Source organism: Chenopodium album, chromosome 4 (assembly GCF_948465745.1).
Source record: "Chenopodium album chromosome 4, dcCheAlbu1.1, whole genome shotgun sequence".
Lineage (NCBI taxonomy): Eukaryota > Viridiplantae > Streptophyta > Magnoliopsida > Caryophyllales > Amaranthaceae > Chenopodium > Chenopodium album.
The window spans coordinates 35,882,967-35,902,633 of record NC_137837.1 but is presented as its reverse complement, the minus strand read 5'-3'; the positions used below and the strand labels follow the sequence as shown (position 1 = coordinate 35,902,633).

The window sequence follows — 19,667 nt, the reverse complement described above, 5'->3', positions numbered from 1 at the left end:
CCCAACATATAAAATAATTCAAATTCTCTAATGAGGATTGAGTCCTCAAGGAAAATCGTGTCTTGATGCGGGAGCCGGAGGCCTAATCATGAATAAAACTGAAGAAAAGGTTGTGGACATTATAGAAGATGTGGTGCGCCATTACATGGATTAGCAAGAAGGAGAAGGAGAGACTTCAAGCAAGAATGGATCAACCGTCTACTCGGTTGATCACCTTAATGACATCAACAATCTATTTTCTCAAATTGCAGATTTGGGGAAGGAGATGATAACAATCAAGGCTAATCTTGAGAGTTCAACTTCCAATGCACAAGGTCATCCCTCCCACATTAAAGGGAGAAATACATATTCTAACTCTACTCCTCTTTCTACTTCTAACAATATACCCAATGGATGCTTGTTTTGTGATAATTGTGGATCTTATGACCATGATGCTTCTACTTGTTCAAATGGGTTTGAAAATCTTGATGATGGTGAGATTAATGAATGTGAACATGTGAATTTTGTCTCAAACAACAACAATGGTCAAAGGTTTGATGGACCAAGAAACTTTGGAAATAGAAATTCTCACCATTAAGGTGGATTTGATAACTATAACAATGATAATTATAGGAACCAAGGAAACAAAAATTTTCGAGGTAATTATAATAACCAAGGTTATGGTAATCAAAACAAAGGCCAAGGCTATGAAAATCAAAGCGAATCTCAAGGTTTTGGTGGCCAAAACCAAAATTTTGGCAACAATCAAAACCGAGGCAATTAGAACAATAAAAATAGGGGGAGTTTTTAAAACAATCAAAGGGGACCCCCACCCTGATTTAGTCCAAAATCTCAAGGTGTTGGTGAAAATTTCTATTCTCAATCATCCAAGTCCAATTTGGAGAATATAATTGAAAATGAAACAAAAATCTTGAACACCTATAAAGCGGTGAGCGATAAGAAATTTAATGAGATCATTGCACATAGCAAAATGCTTGAGACACAAATCACCCAACTAGCAAACACTTTGAAAGATTGTGCTAGTCCTTCTTAATTGCCTTCTCAAGGAGTTGATCCTTGGAAACCCATTTATTCCATCACCACAAGGAGTAGAAGAGTTATTGAAGAGAGAGTTTGTAGGGATTGTGAGGAGGACAAGAAGAAGAGTGTTTAAAGTGAGCAAGAGGAAGATGTGCCAAGAGATGTGAGAAAAGAGGAGAGCCATGAGAAAAAGAAGAGTGATAAGAGAAACCAAGAGGATGTGAGAAAACCCGACCTTCCATATCCCTAAAAGTTTATGAGGAACAAACTAGATGAACAATTTGGGATATTTCTTGAAATGTTGAAGGAAATCCATCTTTCTATCCCTCTTACCGAAGAGATGACCCAAATGCCTAGATATTCCAAGTTCCTTAAGGATATCTTGATTGGAAAGAGAGATTGTAATGAGATAGATTCGGTGGAGCTTGGTGAGGGTTGTAGTGCTTTGATTCACCATGACCTCCCCAAGAAGAGGAAAGATCCGGGAAATCTCCATTCCTTGCAAAATCAAGAGTAAGTTGTTTGAGAATGCTTTATGTAATTAGGGTGCTAGTGTAAGCATAATGCCCTTCTCGGTCTTTAACAAGCTAAAGCTAGAAGAAATTCTTCCTACCAACATGACTTTATAATTGGCCGATAAGTCCATCAAGTTTCCCGAGGGAAGAGTTGAGGATGTTCCCCTAAAGATAGGTGATTTTAGAATCCTCGTTGATTTCATTGTGCTTGAAATAGAAGAAGATTACCACATTCCTATTATCTTAGGGAGACCGTTCTTAGCTACTCCGGGAGCTTTGATTGATGTTAAGGGAGGCCGAATCACCTTGAGAGTTGGTAACAAGAAAGAGAGTTTTGAGCTAAAACCAATGCATGACTTGTTATCCCTTGTTAAAGGTATCAAGATTTATGATTCCCTTCGTTCTTTTGACAATGTGTATGTGATTGATTCTTCATCTAAAAATATTCATGAAATTTTTGATGATGTGCTTGTGAGTTTTAATTTCATAAAAGTTAGTGAATAGAAGAAGGAGCTTCCAAAGGATTTGAACGAAGAGGAGATCGACGTTCCTCATTGGTTTGAGCTCTACCCTCGAGAGGAAGAGGAGGATTCCATGGAGGTAGATGGTGTGAAACTGTCTACAAAGATAAACTAAATCAAGAAGCAAGAAAGAGCTTTATAGAAGAAGAGAATGAGATTGAAGATGAGAAATAAAAAGATTGTTTTTAATATGCAATCTAGTGAAGTCTTGTCAAGCAACAATGAGAGGTTGCTTAAAAATGAAGGGGAAGTTGTTTTATCAGCTACTTGGATAAGGTGGTGTTCTTTGACCCCCCGTGATTTGGAGGAAGGGTCGAGTTAAGGACCTTAAGTAAATGCTTCCCGGGAGGCAACCCAGAGATTTCTAACCTTTTCTTTTGATTTCAATTTTTCTTAATTATATTTCTTTTAGTTTCTTTTCTTTTCTTTTACTTGTTTTTACTTTTTATTTATAGGTTGAATTCTTGGTGTTGGATTACATCAAGTGGAACGAGCTGTGGAATGGTGTTTCGTGGTTTTTGATGTGTTTTATGTTCAATTTTCTTGAAATTTTGAGGTAAAAGGGATAAGAATTGTTTAATTTCTTCTTTCTTCTTTCATTTCCCTCATTTCCCCTTCACCCTCATTTCTCACGAACACAAACCCCTTCACCCTCATCAAAACCGCACCATACTCTACTCACATTGAATAAAATTTCACTCAAATTCCTCCAAATTACAATCACAATTCATCAAATCCTTTTGCAAATCTTCCGATTTTAACAAATTCATACTTTATTTCTCCCATAACAACCACCATTCTCTCTCCTCCATCTTTGAAGCTTATTTAGGGTTTTTTGTGTGGGTAAAAATTGGTGGCTAAAGATTGCTCTAACTTGCTTCTTGTATGGTATAATCATCTACTCTTACTCTTAATTGCTTTATTATATCATATAATTGTAGGTTTTAGTTAATTCATGGGTATGAATAGTAGTAGTATTTATTTTGATGGTTTTAATGTTTGAAATTGGATTTTGGTTGGTTATTTGTGATGAATGATGGTTGATTATAAACACATTCAAACATAGCTTTTTGAATCAAGTGAAAGTCATACACATTCAAACAAAGATGTTTGAATCGCATTTAACATTATTTTGAGGTTTGACTTTCGTTGATTTTCTCTCTAAGGAGGTAGATGAGCTTGTCACTCCGGCGCCGTCAATGGTCAATCCGTCTTGTGGTTATATTCCCCGGAGTGATGCTGAAACTATTGCTCTATTTTCTGAAGCCATTTCTAGACCAGCATCTTCGAATTCCAATAAAACAGCACCTACGGTTTCTAGGTCAACTATTTCATTAGATGCTGGAGCTGCTGCTCATCGATCTGAACCAGCTGTTCTTGATTTTCACTCTGTACCTCCCCCAAAACAGAACTTACACTAGGATGGTGAAGATCGAAGCTCATTCTCTGGGAAGTTGGCTGCTAAGGGAGCTCCCCTGTTCTTTGTTGCCCCGGTGGTTCAGAATTGGAAGCAGGTGGCTCAGCTTCAGGATTCTGAACTTTTGGAAGGTAATAGGAAATGGTCTAATGCTTTAGTTTTCTATGTTGTTGCTGCTGTTCATCGTTTCATAGTTCAACAATGGCATGATGTGAAAAAACCAGACATTTTTTGGCATGACGATGGGTATTTTATCATTAATTGTTGCTCAGTTAGTGATAAGGATACTATTCTTTGCTCTGGTCCGCATATGTTCTCGGGAAAACCAGCCATCATTAAACCTTTGAGTCCTAAATTTGATTTTGGTGCAGATATTTTGAGAACTATTCCATTATGTGTTAAGTTCCCAAACTTACCTTTAAATTGCTGGGGTCCTGAAACTCTTAGTCGTATTGGTAGTTTGCTTGGTATACCAATTTGTTCTGATGAATGTACTACAAGACAACTAAGAGTTTCCTTTGCTAGAGTTCTAATAGAAATTGATGTTACCAAGCCATTGCCTAAATCTGTATTTTTGGAAAGCCCCTCAAAGGAAACTCTAGAACTTAAGTTAGTTTATGAATGGACTCCACCCTTTTGCTCTAAGTGCAATAAAGTGGGCCATGATTTTTCTATCAAAGTGCCATCAGCTCCTAAGCATTCAGTGACTGTAGCTCCCAAGCAATCAGCAACTGCAGTTCCTAAAGTGCAGCAAGTCTGGGTTGCTAAGCCTAGTCAAGCTCCTGCTCCTGTTGTTGATGTTGATGCTTCTGTTCATGGGAAATCTATTATCACTCCACAGGTTCATACTTCCCAAAACTCAGATGAGGGGTGGAGAATAGTTTTAAGGAAGAAAAAAAGTCAGCGAACTAGGGTTAATCAGCCTACTTCTACCTCTAATGCTTTTGTTGCTTTATTTGCAAATGAAATGGATGGTTCAGGTGGTTTCACTATAAATCCAAGCGGGGGTGAGGTTAATCCCCCTTTAGTGTCATGATTTACTCTATCTGGAATGTCAGTGGCCTAAATGACCCTGGCAAAGTTGCCTCTGTAAGGAGGTTGCTTCATTCTCATTCAGTTGATGTTATTGGCCTTCTTGAAACAAAAGTCAAATAAAAAATTGTTCTCACTTACCAGAGGAAGTTTGGCTCTTCTTGGCTTTGGATGTGCAATTATGATCATTCTCCTAAAGGGAGGATTTGGCTTGGTTGGAATGCAGATAGAGTAACTGTAAATGTCTTGAAGATTCATGAGTAGTTTATTCATTGTAGTTTCCTTTCTAAGGATCTTTCTACTCAAATTCATCTCACTGTTGTCTATGGGCCTCACTCTATTCATGATAGGCTTCCTATGTGGAAATGAATTAGGAACATCTCTATTCAGCATTCTCCATGGCTTTGTGCTGGTGATTTTAACTCTGTTCTTCATACTTTAGACATGCTTTATGGTATTGATGTCACTGATTATGAGACTAGAGATTTCCAGAGTTTGGTTGATGATTTGGACCTCGCTGAGGTTAAGAGCAAAGGAGCTTTTTACTCTTGGTCAAATAAGGCTCACACTGGTCCTAGAACTCTTTCTAGGATTGATAGAGTCTTTTGTAATCAAGCTTGGCTGGCCTCTCATGGGCATGTTGAGACTGTCTATCTTCCCCCTTCTTTATCTGATCACATTCCAGTTCTATTAGATATTTGTCCTGCTCATGCTGGGAGAGGTAGACCTTCCAGGTTTCTAAACTGTATTGCTTATCATCCTGATTTCCTTGATACTGTTTCTCAGGCTTGGTGTTCTGGTGGCTCTGTTTGACAGAAGCTTAACTCTGTGAAGTCTAATATCAAGTCTCTTAATAACAAATAGTTTGGCAACATTGAGGAGAAGATTGATCAAGCTAATGTTGAGCTTGCTGGAATTCAGAAGTTAATGGCTTAGAATCTTGATGATTTGGATTTATATGTTAATTAATCTGATGCTATTAAGGTTGTCAAACACTGGAATGATATTCAAGAAAGCTTCTTAAAACAAAAGTCTAGGATCAACTAGATTAAGCTTGGAGATGGCAATTCTCATTATTTTTTCTCAGTGATGAAGAATAGAGAAGCAAGGAACAGAATTGACTCCATCTTTGACTCTAACCAGGTTTTGCTTAAGGATCCGGATGCTATTTCTCATGAAATTATCTCCTTCTATAAGTCTCTTTTAGGGACTCAGGCTCCTTGGCTTCCTGTTGTTGATCTTGTTACTATGAGGAGGGGTAAACAGCTTAGCTCTGTTGTTAAGAGCTATCTCATTCAGCTTGTCTCTCATGCTAAAATTGATGTTGCTCTTAAGGGAATTGATAGTAAAGCTCCTAGTATCGATGGCTTTAACTCCTTTTTAATTAAGAGAGCTTGGCATATTGTGAAAGATGATATTTATGCTAGTGTTATTGATTTCTTTACTAAAGGGACCTTGCCTAAGCAATGGAATTGCACAACTATCACTCTTGTTCCTAAAATCCCTAATGCTTCCCATGTTAAGGATTTTAGACCTATAGCTTGTTGCACTGTGGTTTATAAGCTCATTTCTAAGGTCATAACTGCTAGACGTGCTGCTATCATTGGTGAGGTCATTGATGATGCTCAAGCAGGTTTCATTCCAGGCAAGCACATTGGTGACAATATCCTTCTTGCAACTGAGTTGGTCAAAGGCAATGCTCACAAATTCATTTCACCTAGATGCATGGTTAAGGTGGATCTGAAGAAAGCCTATGATTCAGTTGAGTGGGGATTCTTGATTACTATTATGTAGGAGCTTAGTTTTCCTCAGAGATTTATTAATTGGATCTGGACCTGTCTTACTTCTGTCTCTTATTCTGTTCTTATCAATGGTTTCCCTGCCCCTCCTTTTGAAGCTAAGAAAATTTTAAGACAAGGTGATCCTATGTCTCCCTTTCTTTTTGCTATTGGTATGGAATACCTTTCTAAATGCATTGATGAGCTTAGGTTAACTCCTGATTTTAACTTTCATCCTAGATGTGAAAAGTTAAACCTAACTCATGAGATGTTTGCTGATGATCTGTTGATGTTTTCTAGAGTTGATAGTGTTTCTGTTAAGCTTCTTTTCCAAGCTACCTTGAAATTTTCAGGTTCTTCAGGGCTTTCTGCTAATGTTGATAAAAGTGAAGTTTACTTTGGGGGAGTTCCTGTTGCAGTTCAGACAGAGCTCAGAGAGCTTCTTGGTTTTTCTCAAGGTTCTATTCCTTTTACATATCTTGGGGTCCCTCTCTCTTCTAAGAAGCTTACAATTTCTCAGTGTAGGCCTTTGGTGGAGAAAATGACTGCTAGAATTCAAGGGTGGATGGCTAAACACTTGTCTTGTGCTGGGAGGCTCCAGTTTGTTAAGAGTGTGTTGTTTGGTATTTAGACATATTGGGCTCAAATCTTTGTCTTGCTTAAGAAAATTCTGAAAGAGATTGAGGCTAGATTCAGATGCTTTCATTGGACTGGATCCTCTACTCCTGCTAAGAAATCTTTGGATGCTTGGAACTATGTCTGTCTTCCTAAAGTCTGAGCTGGCTGGAACTTTCTTTCTCTCCCTGAGTGGAATAAGGCAGTTGTCACTAAGTTACTTTGGGATATTGCTAACAAGGATGATAATCTTTGGGTTAAGTAGGTCCATATCTATTATTTCAAGCATAAAGATTGTTGGACCACTCCTACCCCTGCTAAATGCTCTTAGTTTTTGAAGAAAATTCTAAGTTGTAGAGATATTGTGAATGATCAAGGGGGATAAGATGGTTTCATACAGGGCAATAAGATGAAAATCAAGAAGCTTTATGCTGCTGTTAGGCCTCAAGTCCCTAAGGTTCCTTGGAAGAGGGTCATTTGTCATAACTTGGCAACTCCTAAAAGTGTATTTATCTTGTGGCTAGCTTTGTGGGATAGGCTTCTCACTAAGGATAGGTTGCTACAATGGCACATCTCTTGTGATCCAAGGTGTTTCTTTTGCTTGAATAGCAATGAAAGCGTTCAACACTTATTCTTTGATTGTTAGTACTCTAGACAGGTTTGGAACAAGGTGTTGAGTATTTAACATGTTTCCAAGCATGTTCAACAGTTTGATGATGAGATTGAATGGTTGAAGAAAATCTGCAGAAGTTCCAAAATGAAAAACAAAGTGATCCAAGTTGCCTTTACTAAAACAGTCTATGGTATTTGGATACAGAGGAATGTAGTTTTGTTTACTGGTTGTTGCAGTCCTAGTTAGGGATATTATCTTTCATTCAGCTTGTAGAATCCCAGCGGGAAGCAAATAATTGATTATGTAATTTTCTGCTTAGTTGGTTTTATCAGGGAGCTACAGGTTTGCTGGTGCTTTGTTTTGGTTTCAGGCTGCTGGTGTTGTTTTCAAGTCTGCAGTAGCCTAGTCTGCTGCTACTACTGTTTTGTTCTGATGTTGCTGTTGCTGAATTCTGTTGCTGTTCTGGTCAGCAAGTAAGCTGTTGTTGATCTGATTTCTGAAGCCTGTAGCAACTGGTTGCTGTTTCTGCAGTTGCTGTTCTGGCAGGCTGCTGCTGTGTCTGCAGTTGCTGATTTGTGTATGCTGCAGCCTAGTCTGTTTGTCAGGCGCTGTTGTTGTTTTGCTGCTGCTGTTTTGCTGTTGCTTTTCAGATTGTCTGTTGCAGCAGTGTTTGTCAGGCACTGCTGCTGTTGGTTTGTTGTTGCTGTTTGTTGTTCTGGTTTCAGGCCTGCTGCAGCTAGTTGTGGCAGTTGGTGTTGCTTGTCTGCTGCTGGTGTTTCTAACCTGCTACTACTGCTGTTTTTTTTAGTCAGCAAATTGCAATTTTGTTTTGTCTTTTCTGGTGCTTAGATTAAGTGTATTCCTTGAGTTGATGTATTACCTCTTTATGTCTAGTCCTGTTGCTTTTGCAGCTCAGTCTAGGTGGGGGTTTTTCAATTATACATTTTGCAGGGTTGGTGTTAATTGTGTTTGTTTTTGTGTTCCTGGGCCTGGTTTCCAGAACCTTTCCTAGAAGGTGGCTGGAAGCTTGAGCTCAGGCTGTTCTTGTCTCTTTCTCTTGAACCCTTCCTAGAAGGTGGCAGGAGATTGAGCTTAAACTGTTTGGTGGTTGGTTAGCCTGTTTTTCAGGTCTTGTGGGGTTTGGTGTTTGTTATAACTTAGCTCTTGTAAATTGTAACTTTTCCTTTTGGTAATAAAATTTTTCATATTTTCCAAAAAAAAAATATGATGGTTAATTATTGCTTGCATTGTGTTGTTTGTTATTTAAGTAGCAAAATTGATCGTTATTGTTGGGAATTGTTGTGATCGGATTTTTTGCAGTGGTGCTTCATTGGTAATGTTGAGCTTTGGTTCTTGATTTCTTTGTGCTTGGTATATGGTTTGAATGCCTTTGGTGGCTTGAATTGGTGGTAATTGTGTGTATTTGGGATTGCTCAACTTTGGTAGTGATTTGTTGGTTGTTGGTTTTGGTTAAGGAGTTTGATTAAGCATTCAAGATTATTTGTTGGAGTTTCTTGGGGTGATTGTGGTGTTTTGAGTTGTTATCTTTGAAAATCATCATGTCTAAACACATAAAAAGCCTTTTCAAGAAACGAAAAGCCAATGAAGAACCCGGTCCTTCTCCCTCTACCTCACAACAACGTTAACCTACCTCTATCCCTAAACATAGAATTACCGACCCAATCCAAAAAGCTAGACACTCCAAGCTCAAAGTAAACCGTTCCTTAAAGCCTTTCCGTCACTACTATCAAGCGGACATGATTAAATTTTTTTATTTATGAGGACTTGAGGGAGTTGCGTAACAACCTTTGCATGGGGTCTTTTGGGAGCCTGCTTCCGTACATATGTTCAACCAACTTTGGAGTTCTTGGTCACGTTTAATCTTATGGTGATTGAGGGTGGTATCTACCGTGTCCGATTTCAACTCTTCAACATTCAATTCGATCAATCTTTGGAAGAATTTAATGCGGCTCTTGATTTTGATCCAAATTCTGATATTTTGGATCCCGAGTTCTTCTTCAACAATGTGTATAATCAGAATTCGTAGTGGGATGATATTTCTGGTTGCAGTGACTTTGTTACCCGGTATGCCAGGATTAGTAAGGTATACCAACCATGTCTCCGGGTTCTCCATAGGCTATTGGGATATTCGGTGTTCCCGAAGCAAGAATTAAGAAAGATGAGCCAAGTGGAACTTTGGATTTTATGGGTGGCTACTCGTGCGGATTACCGGGGTCGCCTAATCTTGCGGTACACATTTGCAAGCTATTGCAAAGGGTTTCAAGGTAGGGATTCCGACGAGATCCCTTGTGGGAGCATGGTTACTAGGATAGCGACCAACCTTAAGCTAGGGCATTATTTGCCATCTTGCACTCCGGTGGAGGATGTTTATTCTCTTTACCTCGACTTTAAGCAATTAAAGCAAATCCATTTCTTGGGAAAGAATGATGACGACGATGTATTTGATTGGCTAAGGGATAATGAGCATTGGTGCTACCTCCCTAACCCTTCCTTGACTTCTCTCCATCGAGAGAATGTTGCAAACATTTGGCATGTTCCTATTAGTCACCGCCCGCCCTACTACGATGATGATGAAGAAATGGGTGAAGAAGAAGAAGAAGAAGAAGAAGAGCCGCAAAAACAACAACAACAACAACAAAAACAACATAAAGAGCAACATCAACAATATGCTAGCTCCGACTTGGATGCCCTTAGTGCTCAAATGAAGGGCATGCAAATCCGATTAGAGGGCATGTACGATCAAGATTTTGAGGCCCTCTATACCCATATGAGAGGGATTTCGGAGATGAAACAAGGTATGTTTCTCTAACAACAACATTTATTTGATGCGGGTGTTAACCGGGGAGAAATCACTCCCCCGATTAACTACCCTTACTTTCCACCCCAATATGATCCTCTACAATATTTTGGAGGTGATGGGGTACCTATGTACCCATTTTGGGAAGGATCCCTGGAGTCCAACACCGAGACTCGCTCATTCCCGATGAGCACGGTAACTACGATTACCGTGTTCCTTGTGGGAGCGACTACAACGGTGATCCTAAATACCCCTATGTAAACCCCGATCATCCACTACCGCTCGCCTTGCCCAAGTAATTCACTCCCCTTGCCCCTTGGCAACAAGATAACTTTAGGGGGCATTATGGTTGGCCACACACCGGGGGATGGGATCCTCATGGTCCCCCATCTGGTATTTCTTATGATGGGGATAACAATGATGGCTCCGGGCCAAATGGTAGTGGTTGCTAGTTACCTCATTTTTGTGCTATGTGCTTCCATCTCTTGTCTTATATGTGCTTGCTTTGTGTTGTTGGGATGTTGAGATGTATCTTTGTTTAGCTTGGGAGAACTTTTCCTTTACTTAGGGGTTTTGTCTCGGTGGCCAATTTGTTGTTGAAACTAAACTTGCTTCTCTTGATTCTTTGCATGTTGATCTCATTCTTGATCCTACTTTTATGATGTTTGCTCATTCTTGATCTTGTTGTTGATGTGATGTTTATCTGTGTTTGCTCCCTTGTATCCAAACCCCTAAAATCCAAATCCCATGAATTCAAACCCCTTGAATCCAAAATTTGTAGTTTAGTATTTTGATGCATAGTTAGATGTTTAGTTAGTTCTTTAGTTCTTTTTTTGTTTTTTTCTTGATAGTTTAGTTTTGCCTTTTATTTTCTTTCTTTTTCGTTTTCTTTTCTTTTCTTTTGTTTTGAAGTTACTAACTGTTTTCTTTGTTTATAGTTCTCTTTTCCATTTTTTGTTCTCACATGGCTTTGATGATGATGCTTTGTTTGTTGAAGCTTCATGAGGTGGTTGATTCTTCACCTTACTATTTTAGCCTTGCTTGGAAGCCGGTGAGATCTTTCTTAGTTTTCTTTATCCTCTTTTATTTTCTTGGATGCATAGTTTAGGATTAGTTTTAGGAAAAGTTTAATGGTTTGAGGATGGATGCTTTTAACACCTAGAGTTTTTGGGATCATTGACGATGTTGTCATTTGATCACTTGTTTGTCGATTGGGTATTACATGCTTTACTTGCATATTCGTTCCATTCTTTTTTTTCCTTCTTTTCCTTTAACTATGTTTTTCCTTTTCTCTTTTCTTATCTTTCATTTTTCTTTCTTTTTGTTTTTTGTTTTTGATATGTTTTGAGGCTTTATTTGTCATCTTTTTGTTTTTCTTTTGAATTGGACTGTATACAACCGATTTTTTCTTTTGAATGAATATCTTCCTAAATGGTATGGGTATGACTGGTTTGAGAATATGCTTGGTTGACTCTAGGATAGGTGTATGCTAAGGTAGCATATTCTGGAACTAGGAGGATCATGAAACTGATTTCTACTTCTTTGTGGCATGTTGGTAGTTGCTTCCTATGGTCGATTCGACACCTATAATGAGATTTTGCTACATCCATGTGAGGTTCTTCATTTTTCAAACCTTCTACATATCTTGCATAAGTGGCATGGATCCTTGACTATTGCATACCTAATCTTGAATCTTGACTAATAAATCTCTAACACAAGAACCATCTAGGGAGGACAAAGGCATATTTTTGAGGTGGTAATTTTTATTTTCTAGGTTTAATCTACTTTATTTTAGTTCTTTGGGATTACATTTGCCCTCTAGCTAACCATTTGAGCATTTTCCCTTCTTTTCAAGCCACATCTTTAGAATTTTGAGCCTTTTGTTTCTTTTGGTTCCATTTTTTGTTTTTGTGAAGCAAATGGTCACGTTTTTGGAGTTTGTGGTTTATAAGTATGGACTTTGGTTCCTTCTATAAGCAAGCTTGTGATTTGTGTATATTTTGTGAATAATGGAAAATGTATGATAGAAAAAGTCGTCCAAAGTTATAAAAGGCGAGGACATAATAAATGAAAAGTTGTAAAAGCCGTCCAAAGTTAAAAGAGGCGAGGACAATTGCTTTGATTTATGCATAAAGAAAAAAAAAAGGTGAAAATGAGAAAATTAAAAAATATTTTGATTTAATTCTTTTCCCCTTTTCAAGCATTGAGGACAATGCTTCCTTTAAGCTCGGAGAAGAAGCGTTTACGCTTTTTGTGAATATGATTGTCATTATGGCTTTAAATAAGCTTGGGGAAGTTATTTTGTTTTTGTTTGGTGACTACATGGTTGTGATTCCAATAAAGGGCCCGTTCTTTGCTTCATTATTAGGGATACAACCAAATTTTAAATTTTTAGCCTACCCATAACCCTTTTTGCCCCTATGTTACAACAATGGGAAAGACCTTTTAACCTAGAGGTTGAGTCAAATTTCGAGGGAGGACATTTTGAGTTAAAGCCTAAATAGAGGGGATGCATAGTCAAGACATCGTGTAGCCCAAAAGTGTTTCTTTTCCGGCTCCTTCGAGGAGCTATTGAGATGCACATTAGAGGGAGATTAAGACTATAGGGAAAACGCGGTAAGATCAAACGGGATGAAGGTTAATTGTGATAACTAGTTCTCTATGCTTAGCATACTATATGTTTCAATCAACCTCAGATATCTTGAAACGTGCAAACCTCTATTTCATAAGAAAGATGTTTATTCATTTGAAATGTGGTCATTTTGTAAAGTCCAATTCGTACATGTTTCAAATTTGTTTTTCTTTCATTTACTTTTTCTTTTTTTGGTTTTCCTCATATATGTTGGTGGAGAGTTATAGGTTAAGCTCTTAGGAAACCTTTATGAGACTTCACTCGTCCTCATAGGCGACTTTGAGGTTTAAAGGGCTTGTTGTAGCTAAAAACAATCGTGATTCCTACAATAGTAAGTCTTAGTGTATATTCCCGTCTTATGTCTCGTTTTATTAGTAAGTTTTCATCCTTATTCCATCTTGCTTTGTTTTGCTCGAGGATGAGCAAAAGTTAAGCTTGGGGGAATTTGATGAGTGTCATTTATGACGCTAATTTGTTTCTCTTTAGGATGAATTTCATGTTATTCTATAGCTCTTTTACTTAGCTTTTCCTTAATTTTACCCTTTATTTCTTTTAGTTTGCATTTTCTTAGTTGGATTTCTTTCTTTATGCATTGCTTGGTTTATTTTGTTATTTTCTCTATTATTTGCTTGTTTTCCTTTATTTTTCAGGTTAAGGTCGTTATCCAAGTTTCCTAAGGCCTCTTCCTAAGTTTGGCATTGATTAGGATGCATAGTGGTCTCCATTTAAAGCTCAAGCATGGAGAAGTGCAAGTTCCTAAAGTCCTTCATCTGTGAATTCAAGCCGTGAGGGCATGATTTCTAGTCTTGAACCCGCAAACATGGAGATTAGAAACTGCAAGGTCCCGTGTTTATCAAGAGCATTAAGTGGAACGCACGAGGAGCATCGGAATGATAGGGAAGAGGGCTGCCTTGCTCCTAGGCACAGGCGCGCGCGACCATGGCACGACCGCGCGCCCTAGTGGCCCAAAGCGCCTCCCTCGGGCGCGGGCGCGCCTGTTTGGGTCCCTGTTCCGCACCTAGTCTTGCGCGGCCGTGCTCTTGCTTATGGTTGGCCGCGCCTGTATGGGTGTATTTGGGGACGATCTAACTAACTTCTCTTAGTTAGTTTTACTATATATAGATTTTCTTTCTATTTTTAGAGAGAAGTTTTTTAGAGTTCAATTTTTCAGAAATTAGAATAGAAATTAGGCTAGAATTTTAGAGAGAGAAACTCTAGATTGTAGAGAGAGAAGTTCTTTGTTGTTTATTGATGATTCTTAAATTCTAGCGTTTCCTCCATTGAATTGAAGCAAGTTTGTAAGGATTTCTTTTACATTAATACAATTTTTAGCTTATCATTTCAATGGCCTTGTTGATTGTTCAAGTTTAAATTGAATTTGTGATAGAATTAGTTCTATTGATATGATGATGATGAAATTGTTGATTAGCTTAGTTTTGATCTTAATTTCAATGGATTATGAGTAGTTATCTAGCTAGGGGAATGGTGAAGCAAGTATGAGTTATGAATTGATGAAAATTGGGGGAAATTGATGGAGTTGATGTTGTGATTAAATTGGTTGATTGATTAAGTGCATGTGTGTGAATAATTGAAGAGTAGATGACTTTGATTTGTTACTATAGAATGCATTATAAGCTTGCATTGATACAGAAAATTGATATGTGGCTTGATTTTGTCGATTGAATAGGTTTGTAAGGCTCCTAGTTAGAGTCTCTCGTAGTTGGCGCTAGCTTGACTTCTAGGAGATTAGCCTACCTTACTCTCTTGATTGCTTAGTTAATTTTCCCTCGCAACACTTGACTTAGTCAACTCCAATCCCAATTAGCTATGTCCATTCCGAGAACATGCGGATCCTAACCCTAGTGCTTGTTAAATTTTATTACAGTTTGATTGTTTTGGATACACACACCTCACTTTATTGCTTCAAAATATCTTAGCTTTCACTTTAGCATTCATTTCCCATTCCTAGTTGTTCGACCCTTGAATTACTCTAAGATTTGTGTAGGGGAGTTTTGAGAGATTATAAATTTTTTTTTACCATGGGTATATTAGTTTTCAACGACCTAGTCTCGCCTTAGGGTCAATATCGCCCACCCAAGGGGCTCGGCCGCCCGAACAGGCGTCAGACATAACAATAAATACAAGGATACATAAGTTAGCAATATCAATTTGTTTCTTCATTGATGTTGCTTCAAATACATAAGTCTAATGTTTCTTCACAGACACTTGTCTATCGGGAGGCTCTTAGAAGGAGTCAATTATATCATCGCCCATCCTAGGAGCTCATTATGGGGTGATCCTAGCACGTACCGTTCCATGACATGCCTAAAAATGAGACCGTGCCGTAATCTGAAAAATGGCATTTTCACCATGCTAGAGGCCTTTTTTCACAATTTCGGTGGGCCAAATGCATCAACGTTTTCCATAATCGCCTATCTAGAAGGGGCTCATTAACCCAAAGGGGTGTCAGATACATCATCGCCCATCCAAGGGGCTCATTATCCCTAAGGGGTGTCAGACACATTATCGCCCATCAAACCGACTCATTAGCAATAAGGGGAATCAGATACATCATCGCCCATCCAAGGGGCTCATTAGCCATAAGGGGCGTGAGACACATCATTGCCAATCCATGGGACTCATTATCCCTATGGGGCGTCAAGCACATCATCGCCAATCCAAGGGGCTCATTAGCCAGAAGGGGCACCAAACATATATCGCCCCCCACCCCTAGGAGGCTCGGGCGCCCTGAAAGTCGTCAAACATAACAATAAATACTAGTATACATAAGTTAGGCATAAAATTTGTTTCTTCATTGATGTTGCTTCAAATACATAAGTCTATATGTTTCTTCACAAACACTTGTCACCCAGGAGGCTCTTAGAAAGCGTTAATTATATCATCGCCCATCGTAGGGATTATTATGGGGTGATCCGAGCATGACTCGTTCCAACACATGCCTAAAAATAAGACCGCAATTAGAAAAATGACATTTTCACCATGCTAAAGGCCTTTTTTTGAAATTTCGGTGGGCCATATGAATCAAAGTATTCCATGATCGCCTATCTAGAAGGGAATCATTAACCCTAAGGGGTGTTAGACACATAATCGCCCATCCAAGGGGCTCATTATCCCTAATGGGCGTCAGACACATCATCGCCCATCCAAGGGGCTCATTAGCCTTATGGTTGCGTCAGGCACATCATCGCCCATCCAAGGGGCTCATTAGCCCGAAAAGGCACAAAACATATATCTCCCCCCCAAGGGGCTCGGCCGCCACAAAGGGCGTCAAACGTAACAATAAATATAAGTATACATAAGTTAGCCATAACAATTTGTTTCTTCATTGATGTTGCTTGAAATACATAAGTCTACATGTTTCTTAACCGACACTTATCTTTCAAGAGGCTATTAGAAAGCGTCAATTATATCATCGCCCATCCTAACGGCTCATTAAGGGGTGATCCTAGCACCTATCGTTCCAAGACATACCTAAAAATGAGACTGTAATCAGAAAAAAAAAACCTGCATTTTCACCATGCTAGAGGCCTTTTTCACAATTTCGGTGGGCCAAATGCATCAATGTTTTCCATGATCCCCTATCTAGAAGGGGCTCATTAACCTTAAGGGGTGTCGGACACATCATCTCCCATCCAAGGGGCTCATTAGCCCCAAGGGGTGTTAGACACATCATCGCCCATCCAAGGGGCTCAATAGCCCTAAGGTTCGTCAGACACATCACCGCCCCACAATGGGTCCCGTTAGCCATAAGGGGCGTGAGACACATCATAACCCATCTAAGAGGCTCATTAGCCGTAAGGGAAGTCAGGCACATCATTTCCCATCCAAGGGGCTAATTAGCCTGAAAGGGAACAAAACATATATCCCCCCTGTTGAGTCACTTAAGGTTTTGAGTGATGACAAACAGCTGACTAGCTGGTTCTTGTTGGTTTTATATTATATCAACTGACATTTTGAACAGGAACAGCTATCCCAAGTACTTGAGGCAATATGAAGTTCTTTTGAATCAAAGCATTCAAGAAATCTGTATCAGAATGTTCTATCAAGGAAGGCCGTCAAGACTTGAAGATTATGAAGTCTCTCAGATTAGGATAGTTGATCTTTGTAGTCTTTATAATGTTAAGTGTGCATGGATGATTGTACGTGAGCTATCTGTATCCCTTACTTAGAATATTTAGTGTTGTAGAGATCAGGAAAAGTTGACCTGATCTCTAGGACACTAACAGGTTGGGAAACAGCTGCTTCGTAGCTTGTTTCATGAACCTGGACATTAGTTCAGTAAATATTTTCTGGAATATATATTTCCTATCCTTAGAGAATATTTACTAAACTAATTGATTCAGTTTATGCAGAGTTGGAGATGAATTATTTCGCATATAACTTAGAATATATTATTCTACCCATTTATGGAAAGTAGAATAATATCTTAGAATATCTCTTATTTACAAAATAAAAGATATTCTATTTACCTAAGTTATGATCTGAAAAGATCACGAAAGAATTCATCTCCCAACCTTATAAAAGCATAAACTCGATCAGAATTTCGAGTGAGCTTTTCTGAAAAACTTCTCTATCTTTGAAAGCTCGAAATACACTCTAAGGGAAATAGTTAGTTCATCTCTTACAAACTATTTATGCACACAGTAAGGATTGTTTTGTAATTATCTCTTGTAAGCTTTGAGTAGGAAGCATTTAGAGGGAAACAAAGGGTTTGTATTGAATCACTAAGAGGTTAGTGATTGGGTAGCATTTACGAGTGTGAGTGCAAGTGCTTGTGAGTTCAAGTGCGAAGTGACACCTAGAGTTAGGTGTGGGGATCACGAGTGTGATCATTTGTAATTGCTTTTGTTTTTCAGAGTTGATTAATAAAAGTAATTAGGGTAGTGGAGGACGTAGGCTCAGAGTTGAGCTGAACCTCGTTAAATCTTTGTGTTGATTATTTATTGAATTTTCTGTTTCCGCTGCAGGACCAGTTCATCACCTGGTCCCCCTACATAAATAGAGAAGAAAATCCAATAATTCTTAACACTGCCCTGTACTCAATTCAACCCCCCCCTTCTTGAGTACCAGCTGCACTTTCAATTGGTATCAGAGCCTCGGCTTCTTGTAAGGGTAACACCTAGAGAAGTAGATCATGAGTACTCAGGAAATGAATGCTATGGGATATGACAACAAGACACCAAAGTTCAATGGGAAGAACTATGCATGGTGGAAGAACAGAATCAAGAATATCATCATTGGCATTGATTATGAATACTGGTTGGTTGTTAAGAATGGTCCCTTGACCATTGAGAAGTCTGATCCAGAAGGGAAGCTAGTCCCAAAGACTGAAGATGAATACATCTCCACTGATTACAAAAAGCTGGAGAAAAATGCTAAGGCTATGTCAATACTGCAACAGGCCATTGCTGAAAATGAGACAAACAGGATCTCAGCATGCACCACTGCCAAGGAGATCTGGGATACCCTTGAACTTGCCTTTGAGGGTACCAGTGAGGTAAAAAGGTCTAAAATTGATTTACTTATGTCAAAATATGAATCTTTTAATATGTTTAAGGATGAAGATATTAATACTTGTTTTGGTAGATTCATGACTATTGTAAATGATTTAAAATCTCTTGGTAAAAGCTTTACTGATGAAGATCTTGTTAGAAAGATTTTGAGAAGTTTGACAGGTGAATGGACTCCCAAGGTTACAGCCATTTATGAGGCAAAGGATCTTTCAATTCTATCAGTTGAACAGCTGATAGGTTCCCTCATGACCCATGAAATGCTGGTTGGATCTAAGTCAGAGAAGGTACCAGCAAAAGGAATTGCACTAAAGGGAACAGTCGAAGATGAGGATGATGAAATAGGAATGATGGCTAGAAGGTTTGAAAGAAGTTTCAGAAACCAGAAGGGAAAATTCATCAAGGGTAAGTTTAATAATGCATCAAATAAAAAATCTAACAATTTCTCTGCAACAGGATGCTTTAAGTGTGGTGAGAAGGGACACCTTGTGAAGAATTGTCCTCAATGGAAGGACAACCAGTCCAAGGAAGCAGACAAGATGGCCTACAAAAAGGCCATGGTTGCTGCTGTCTGGGGAGATACAGACAGTGATGAAGAGGGAGATGATTCAAGTCAGTCAGATGTATGTATGACAGCAATACTAAATCAAAGTTCAGAAGAAGATACCAGGTACAACAGAGGAACCAGCTCAGATGTCCACTGCCTCATGGCAAAGAAGCACCCCTTGGATCAACATCAGGTAAACATTGATCAGATCAAAAAGGATATGCTCTTTTATGATAGAGAAAACTTGATGGAATGTGCTAGTAGTGCTTTAGATCAATGTTTAGAACTTGGAATTGCTTATCATGATTTTAAGAGAAAGTTTAAAGAAAAGTCTAAAGAATATGATATTGCTAATTCAAGTTGTGATTTGTTGGAAAGTGTCTGTGCTAACTTGAAGCAGGAAGTAGCTGAACTAGAGATTGCTTTAGATCAAAGCAAACTTGAAATTCAGAGAATAAAATCTGATATGGGTTTATGTGATGACAGTGATGATGAATGTGAGAAACAGTTTACAAGTTGTGTCATTAACGTGCTTGATTATAGTGATGATGACTTGTACGACTTTGATAGTATAAAATCTAGAGCAAGTGCTCTGAATAGGTCTAAACTGTTAGAAGGATTCAACTTG

At 38.6% G+C, this 19,667-nt stretch overlaps 1 protein-coding gene across 1 annotated transcript in view; it reads right to left on the bottom strand.

Annotated features, from left to right (window-relative positions):
* Positions 1 to 8,519: 8,519 nt before the first annotated feature.
* The window catches only part of LOC145627852 (protein EMSY-LIKE 3-like), a 36,096-nt gene continuing 24,948 nt past the window's right edge, over positions 8,520 to 19,667 (bottom strand). The window contains exon 6 of the mRNA XM_081680196.1: positions 8,520 to 8,579. Within this exon, the coding sequence (XP_081536322.1) occupies positions 8,520 to 8,579 (60 nt within the window). The remainder of the gene's footprint in view (positions 8,580 to 19,667) is intronic.